Raw genomic sequence first — 7850 nt, 5'->3', positions numbered from 1 at the left:
TTTCCCCTCATCCTCCTTTTGTCCCTTGCCAACTTCTTTGCCCTTCTCTGGGCACGCTCCAACACCTCAATGCCTTTCCTGTAGTGAGGGGCCCAAAACTGAACACAGTATTTGAGGTGGGGCCTCATGAGTGTCCAGTACAGGGGGACAATCACTGACCCAGTGCTGTTGGCCACGCTGTTCCTGATACAGGCCAGGATGCTCTTGGCCTTCTTGGCTACCTGGGCAAACTGCTGGCTCATCTTCTGCCGGCTGTCGACCAACGCCCCCAGGTCCTGTTCTGCCAGGTATCTCTCCAGCTACTCTTTCCCAAGCCTGGAGCACTGCATGGGGTTGTTGTGCTCCAAGGGCAGGATCCTTTCCAAGGCTTAACAACCCTTTCAGTGTAAAAATTTTATCCTAATATCCATCCTAAACCTTCCCTGGTGCAACCTGAATCCTTTTCCACTTGTCCTATCGCCTGTTACTTGGGAGAAGAGACTGACACCCCCCCCCACCCCCCGCCCCCGCTACACCCTCCTTTCAGGGAGTTTTAGACAGTGATAAAGTTTCCCCTCATCCTCCTTTTGTCCCTTGCCAACTTCTTTGCCCTTCTCTGGGCACGCTCCAACACCTCAATGCCTTTCCTGTAGTGAGGGGCCCAAAACTGAACACAGTATTTGAGGTGGGGCCTCATGAGTGTCCAGTACAGGGGGACAATCACTGACCCAGTGCTGTTGGCCACGCTGTTCCTGATACAGGCCAGGATGCTCTTGGCCTTCTTGGCTACCTGGGCAAACTGCTGGCTCATCTTCTGCCGGCTGTCGACCAACGCCCCCAGGTCCTGTTCTGCCAGGTATCTCTCCAGCTACTCTTTCCCAAGCCTGGAGCACTGCATGGGGTTGTTGTGCTCCAAGGGCAGGATCCTTCACTTGGCCTTGTTGAACCTCATCCCATTGGCCTCGGCCCATCCAGTCAGCCTGTCCAAATCCCTCTGCAATACCTTTCTACCCTGAAGCAGATCAACACTCCCACCCAACTTGGTGTCGTCTGCAAATTTAACTGAGGGTGCACTTGATCCTCTCATCCAGATCCTTGATAAAGATATTAAAGACAAGCAGTCTTAGTACTGACTTGCTCAGAGAATGAATCCTGAGGAGTGATGTCTGGTCCTCAGAGCAGTTGGTAGAGAATAGCATGTGGCATTCTCTTCAGGGAGCTCTCCCTTGTCTACGTTGTGCTTGAGCTCTAAGGCAGCTTGGTGTTTTTTCTGGTGGTGTTTCAATGGGAAGCGCTTTCAGTTAAACCTCTTCTAACTAACTGAACTCCCTGGAATTAACAGCAAATTTTTCACACAGTGTCCGCTCCCAGACTGATAAGACCTAATTGTTTATCATTTCTGCCAAGGAATGGTGTGCAGAGAAGCTCTTGGTTGTACTTACTGCTGCAACAACAAAGGTCAGCTCACTTTGTTATTTGCCCCGTTGGAGGGTTGGAAGTGCAAAAGCGTAGAGGGGTCGCACACGCTGGAAAGAGTGAACAAGAGAGGTGACCCCAAAGTGATCAAGGGGATATTCTATCAGGTATCTGATCTAGTGGAGGCGAATGAACCTCAGCTGCATGGATTATATAAAGAAGATCTCCAGAGACTATGGAATAGAGCCTGGCTGAGCAGCTCCCATGGAGATCCTGGTACTGCAGACATCTAGGGTGGGACTGGATCCTCTCAATCTAGGAGGACTTAGAACAGGGAGCTTGGAGAACATCCTCATTCTAAACACGCCACCTAGTCAGGTAGCCAAAGAAGCATGTGATCCGTCCTGCCCAGCGCTCAGAAATAAGCACAGAACATTCAGGAGAGTTGAGAAAACATTTTTCTGCATGGACAGTTAGTGTTATCAGCGATGTTCACCTCTTAGTGTTCTTGTGCAATTTCACCCTTTGCAGCCACCTAGCCATCTGCCTAGACCTGCTTGACTTGTTTATTTCAAGGGGAGTAGACAAAAAGATTAAGAAGCTGGGTGAAACTCTACTTTTGAAGAGTAGCAAGGTCTTATCGCTTTCTTCTACTAGACACAATGTTGCTGAAAGCAATCGATCCACAGCTCTGCAGTGATAAGGGGGGGATCTGAGACCCACTGTTTGTCAGAAGTGGTGTCCTCCTGAGGCACCTGCTTCTTTCACAGAGAAGATTCAGGGGAGAAGCTCAGATCCATCATGTCCTTTTTCTTCCAGGCAACAAGAAATGCATCTCTCCCTCGCACGAGTGGTCAGGGTTGTCTCTCTGCAATACTGCTTTTTCCATTGCCGTCTTAGAAGTTTCCTATCCCGTCACCACCCACACAAGGGCATCTTGTTGACCCCTCACATCCTCCTCACCCGATCCAATATGAAAAAACCTCCACATTTCAGCCCTCCGACATTTCACAGGTACAAAGAAAATGTTTCATCTGAGGTTTGAGAGGATGAAAAGGAGAGAATGGGTGTGTATAGGCTGGCTGATGCCTTTAAAGTACAGTTTATTTGGACTCCCACTGCACTATGCCACCACCTTCTCACTGAAACCGGCCCTCCCATGTTTTAAACCTGTGGTTTCCCGGTTTGCATGCATAAATCCTAGGCGTACAGGTTGCCCCTCTCCCCGTCCATAGCACTAATCTCTAGACTGTCCTGCCTTCACAGCTCCGTGGACACTTCTGGGCCATTGTGGGGTAAAATTTGTGAAGGAATGGAGGTGAACACAGTACTAGCTTGTGAATAGGGAAATCTGAAGAGAGGGTTTTTTTGGTCTGTCCAAGTGGTGTACATGGTCTCTTCTTCTCTGTGCAGGTCTTCCTGCCCGTCACCTCATGAGAAGATAATGCTAGGTAGCACCCAGACACAATGTAGCAAGCTTAGAAAGCTGAGAAGTGGGATGAGAAGAGTGATCTCTGTCTGGGAACACTCTCCCGCTCACTCTCCCAACAGCCCCTGTACTAGGAAGTAGATGCTCAGGCATTTCATCGTGTTCCCAAGAAGGCTGCACACACAGGCAAGTTTGAACATGCTTTTATTGGTGGGCAGAAAGCAGAGCAGGAGGTAGAGCCATGAGAAGAAGGGAGTAACATAAAACTGTGTGTACTTGGGATCTGCGTTTTTACCTTGCTACGGAGATATTCCTTAGCTCAGAAGCCTGTGCATATGCCACGAGAGTATCTCTGACTCCATTTCAGCTGTCCCTGGAAGCAGATGTTTGATGCATTGCGGAAACAGGGCACTGAGCATTTTAGTCAGAAGAGGGAGAGTCAGGTAGGTCTTGGAGTGCAAACTTCCTCAGCTCTTTACGTATCCAGGGTACAAAATTGGAGACTCTGGTAAATATTTCAGGGAAGATGGAATATTTGTGTCTATAAGAAACAATGCCATGAGCCTTTCCATTGCAGACTAATGGGCCGCCAGAATCACCCTGTGAGGCAAAAGCATTGGGAGGAGTCAGACATGTCACAGCACAGCTACCCCTGCCCTGAGGAAGAAACTGGCCCTCTTCCCTCGCTCGGCACAAAGAACTTTCTTGTTTGATCATTTCCCTCCAGGCCCAGCTCTGAAGGCCTTGTAACTGCCCACTCCTCTAAGATGATCTTGGTCTGCAACTAAAAAACTGGCTTCACATCCCTGAAAAGAAGAATCTAGTCCTACTTTAGACATGTGGAAATATCTGAGCCATCCCAGTGTGTCAGGAGGATATAGCAAAGGATTTACATGAGATCCACAGCCTGGTGGAGCAGTGGCTGTGCTGGATAGAATGTCCCCAGGCATGTAAGGAGGCACACGCTGCTGACAGTTGGGCTTCAGACCTCTGAGAGGAGCCTCCACACATCATCCTGAAGAATCTAGTTCATTTTGATCCCCTTCTTCCCCTATCTGAGAACCAACGTGCCGGTCTAGCCCCAACCTCATCCCCAGCTTGGAGCCCAAAACAACACTTACTTCGAAAAATGCTTTTTTGCTATTCTCATCACCAGCACAGATCATAGACGTTTGCCGATAGTACTTTTTGAGATGTTCTCCACACACGTTGTCACACTGCACTTCTAGGTCCACCTCCCTCAGCACACTGCTCACACTCCCTGATGTTGATGTTCTGCCCCAGCCAGCCACGTTGCATTTAGTTCCTGGTTTCACACGCTCATTGTCACTTGGCAAGGAGATACAAGAGACTTTCTTAGTCAACTTCGCCTTTGGCTTCAGCTGTCAAGCAGAGAGAACATGGGGTTAGAGCAAGCAAAGAAAGTAGGAAAAGCTCATTGGGTTGGGGAAATGAGTGGGGGGAGATCCCTTGGTCAGCAAGGATGTGTGACAGCATACCTTCAGCAGCATGATGTCATTTTCTGAGGTATTTTGTGAATACTTGGGATGGATGACCCAGTGGCGAACATGGAACTTCTGCTGGCTCAGCTCCCTCTTCTCTACATTGTGGGCTCCCAGGGTCACAATGACAGTCACGTTTCTGCCAGAAAACAGCAACATGTTCCAGCTGCACTGACCACGACCAGCTGGGGAGTCCCTTAGTCCATGCCGACATAGGACTAAGGTGTCCCATTAGGAAGGAAAAAGGGAAGCAGGGAATGAGAGACTGATCTCTCTTCTCCAAAAGTAGCTCTGAGCCACAGTTGGAACCACGGACCAGGAGACCACTGCCAAGGAGTCCTGTTCCCAGGCGTATACACAGCCCCTGGCAGACAATTCCTGCAACTCACAGGGGCTGTCTTGGCTCACAGAGAGAGTCCTGCTGTGTCTGAGGGGTCACAGAATGCTCTTTTACACCAGAGCTAGACTTTGGCTCTTCATGATAGTGAGAAACTTGGAAAAAATTTCATATACAAGTAAAAATGGGCCTTACTTTTTTCCAGCCACACAGTGAGCTGCTGAGAGCACTGCATCTGGCTGAATCAGGAATCCTCCACATCTAGACTTCCCAGTTGATAAATAAGCCATGTAGGGCCGGGAGTGGGGCTTAACTTCCGACCCACCAATGATCCTTCCTAGAAGAGAGATGAGAAGTGTTAATATCACACATGCCTCCTTTTCCCATCAAGTTCAGAGGTGCATGAGGGGAGAGGGTCATCCTCTGATGACACATGCCAGTGGTGCCAGTAACTCTCCTTCCTGGGGCTGTCCAAAGCATTGCTTGTGCACAGTGGAGAAAACAACAAAACAACACTTCCTGGGGGTGACTGACAACACCTGACTCTGGATGTCTAAAATGCTATCAAAGGGCACTACACTGGTAGTACCTGGAATGCATCACTTGTTTGAGGCACAGTCTCCTCTGAGAGGTATGAGTAGAAAGTAGAGATGAGAAAAGACAAGGCAGGGACCAGACAGATTTCCTACTCAGTGCCCATTCCTGCCCTTGCATTTCCTCCCCTAAACCCCATCTCTCTGTACTCACCAGCCCCAGCCCATGGGACAAGGAGAAAAGCACTTGTGAGCAGAGGGAGAAGCAGCATCTTCTGCCACTGTCCTGAAGAGCCAAACCAGTTGTTGTGGCCAGGCAGGAGACAGGTACAGAAATATATCTGAAATGTGGAGCTGGAACAGGAAACCTCAGCCTGCTTTCAGCTTATGTCATTTGCTGCCTTTGGTCTAACAAACCCCGATCTGTGGTTGGGTGAGGGGTGCATGTCACAATGTCTGTTTTTTGTCACCATCTCCTAAAAAGGTGGGAGAGATCTGAGCTTGTTCAGAGCACCCAGAGTGGCCAGTACTCAGGCAGCAGTGAGAGGAGTGGAGCATTTCCATTTGAGTGCATATCTCCTTGGAGACTCTTGGTGAGTGCTTCCTTGGCTCCTAGATATCATTTTTTTTTGAGAGTTTTGGTGTTTTTTCTTATTTTCCCTGACCGCTGATAGGAACAGTGAGAGCTGAACCAGGCCAGACAGAGGGTCTGGTTCTTATCAGAGGGGCAGACTGCCATCAGAGGTGCCCATGAGATATCAGAAATCACCTGGCAGAGCAGGTAAGGCCTGGGACCTACCAGACACTCAACACGTCAAGCACTAGTGTTTTAGATGGTCAGACAAGTCCATAATGATGAGGAAATTTGAGGTTGAGCATGGGCCCAGGCCCTCATCATCAGCAGATTACATGGCCAGGCACAGGCTTGGCTGAGGAACAGCTGGAGCTCAAATGGGGACCAGAGTCGACTCTTGGTGAGTGCTTCCTTGGCTCCTAGATATCATTTTTTTTTGAGAGTTTTGGTGTTTTTTCTTATTTTCCCTGACCGCTGATAGGAACAGTGAGAGCTGAACCAGGCCAGACAGAGGGTCTGGTTCTTATCAGAGGGGCAGACTGCCATCAGAGGTGCCCATGAGATATCAGAAATCACCTGGCAGAGCAGGTAAGGCCTGGGACCTACCAGACACTCAACACGTCAAGCACTAGTGTTTTAGATGGTCAGACAAGTCCATAATGATGAGGAAATTTGAGGTTGAGCATGGGCCCAGGCCCTCATCATCAGCAGATTACATGGCCAGGCACAGGCTTGGCTGAGGAACAGCTGGAGCTCAAATGGGGACCAGAGTCGTCAGAGTTTCCTCTTCAAAGCAGCTCCCCTGAGAAGGGAGGCCTCTCTGAAGTCCCCTCTAGGAGCACTGGCTCCAGAGTTACTAGACGGAAGGGACACCGCCCTCACTTGCCCCGGCTCTAATTTGGCCGTGATCTTAGCGAGACAGACCTCCAGTAAGGCACTTCAGGTGCTGACACTGGGATGGAGCAACTCTGGGCTCTGACTCCAGAACAGCTTTGCCATTCTCATAGCCTGAGTCTCTTTTATTTAATTCTGTATTTATGAATGTCTATTCATTATCTTTATCTCTAATGCTCCCACCATCTGCTGCTGTGACAAGCCCGTTTCCGTCTTCTTGGTGGTTCCATGAAGGTATTGGAAAGCTGCTCTTAGCTGTCCCCAAGGCCTTTTCTTCTCCTGCTTGAAGTAGTCCAGTTCCCTCAACCTCTCCTCAGTGTAGACAACTATGGTACTCTGCCTGTTACAGGCCTCCAGGTAGAGTACAAGCTGTGAAGCACCACCATAGAATCATAGAATGGTTTGGGCTGGAAGGGACCTCCAAAGGTCATCTAGTCTGTCCTCCCTGCAGTCAGCAGGGTCACCCCCAACTAGACCAGGTTGCCCAGGGCCTCATCAAGCCTCACCTTGAATATCTCCAGGGAAGGGGCCTCAACCACCTCCCTGGGCAACCTGTTCCAGTGTTCCACCACCCTCATAGTAAATAACTTGTTCCTAATATCCAATCTAAATCTGCTCTTCTCCAGCTTAAAGCCATTGCCCCTTGTCCTGTCACTACAGGCCTTTGTAAACAGATTCTCCCCAGCCTTCCTGTAGGCCCCCTTCAGAAGGCTGCTATTAGGTCTCCCCGGAGTCTCCTCTTCTCCAGGCTGAACAACCCCAGCTCCCTCAGCCTGTCCTCATAGCAGAGGTGCTCCAACCCCCTGATCATTTTCCTGGCCCTCCTCTGGACCTGCTCCATCAAGTCCATGTCCTTCCTATATTGAGGGCATGATCATTGCAGCCCAGGCTGCCTTCAACTTTGACATTCCTGATGATTTCGCTTGCATTTGTGACCAACAGGTCCAACAATGCATCTCCTCGAGTGGGACTGTTAATTTCTTTTCTCAAGAAGTTGTCATCTAGGCACTCTAGGAGCTTCCTGGAGTGCCTGCAGCCAGCCGTGTTGCTTTTCCAACAGATGTCAGGGTGCTTAAAATCCCCCAGCAGGATGAGAGCCTGTGATCGCAATGCCTCCTCAAGCCGGAGTGAGAAGGCATCATCAACAGGCTGCGCCTGGTCAGGTGGCCTGTAGTAGACTCCTACC

General features: G+C 49.7%; 1 protein-coding gene across 1 annotated transcript; it reads right to left on the bottom strand.

The window, feature by feature from the left end:
• Positions 1 to 3011: 3011 nt before the first annotated feature.
• On the bottom strand, positions 3012 to 5526 carry LOC106890107 (granzyme B-like). The gene is made up of 5 exons (XM_014945690.1): positions 5411 to 5526; positions 4859 to 5000; positions 4324 to 4465; positions 3946 to 4206; positions 3012 to 3424 (listed from the first exon to the last, which is right to left on the bottom strand). The coding sequence occupies exons 1-5, from the start codon at positions 5466 to 5468 to the stop codon at positions 3245 to 3247; spliced, it is 783 nt and encodes a 260-aa protein (XP_014801176.1). The 5' UTR covers positions 5469 to 5526; the 3' UTR covers positions 3012 to 3244.
• Positions 5527 to 7850: the final 2324 nt, after the last annotated feature.

Source organism: Calidris pugnax, unplaced genomic scaffold (genome assembly GCF_001431845.1).
Source record: "Calidris pugnax isolate Ruff unplaced genomic scaffold, ASM143184v1 scaffold146, whole genome shotgun sequence".
NCBI classification, from domain to species: Eukaryota; Metazoa; Chordata; class Aves; order Charadriiformes; family Scolopacidae; genus Calidris; species Calidris pugnax.
The sequence above is the reverse complement of the archived record's forward strand: the minus strand, read 5'-3'. Positions and strand labels throughout refer to the sequence as shown.

Bases quoted from the DNA above. Each gene is read 5' to 3' on its own strand.
- LOC106890107 (XM_014945690.1), bottom strand. From the start codon at position 5,468: ATGCTGCTTCTCCCTCTGCTCACAAGTGCTTTTCTCCTTGTCCCATGG. The intron at 5,001-5,410 runs GTGAGTACAGAG...TCTCTCTTCTAG, and splicing joins TGTCCCATGGGCTGGGGCTG to GAAGGATCATTGGTGGGTCG. The intron at 4,466-4,858 runs GTAAGGCCCATT...GTTTTCTGGCAG, and splicing joins CACTGTGTGGCTGGAAAAAA to AAACGTGACTGTCATTGTGA.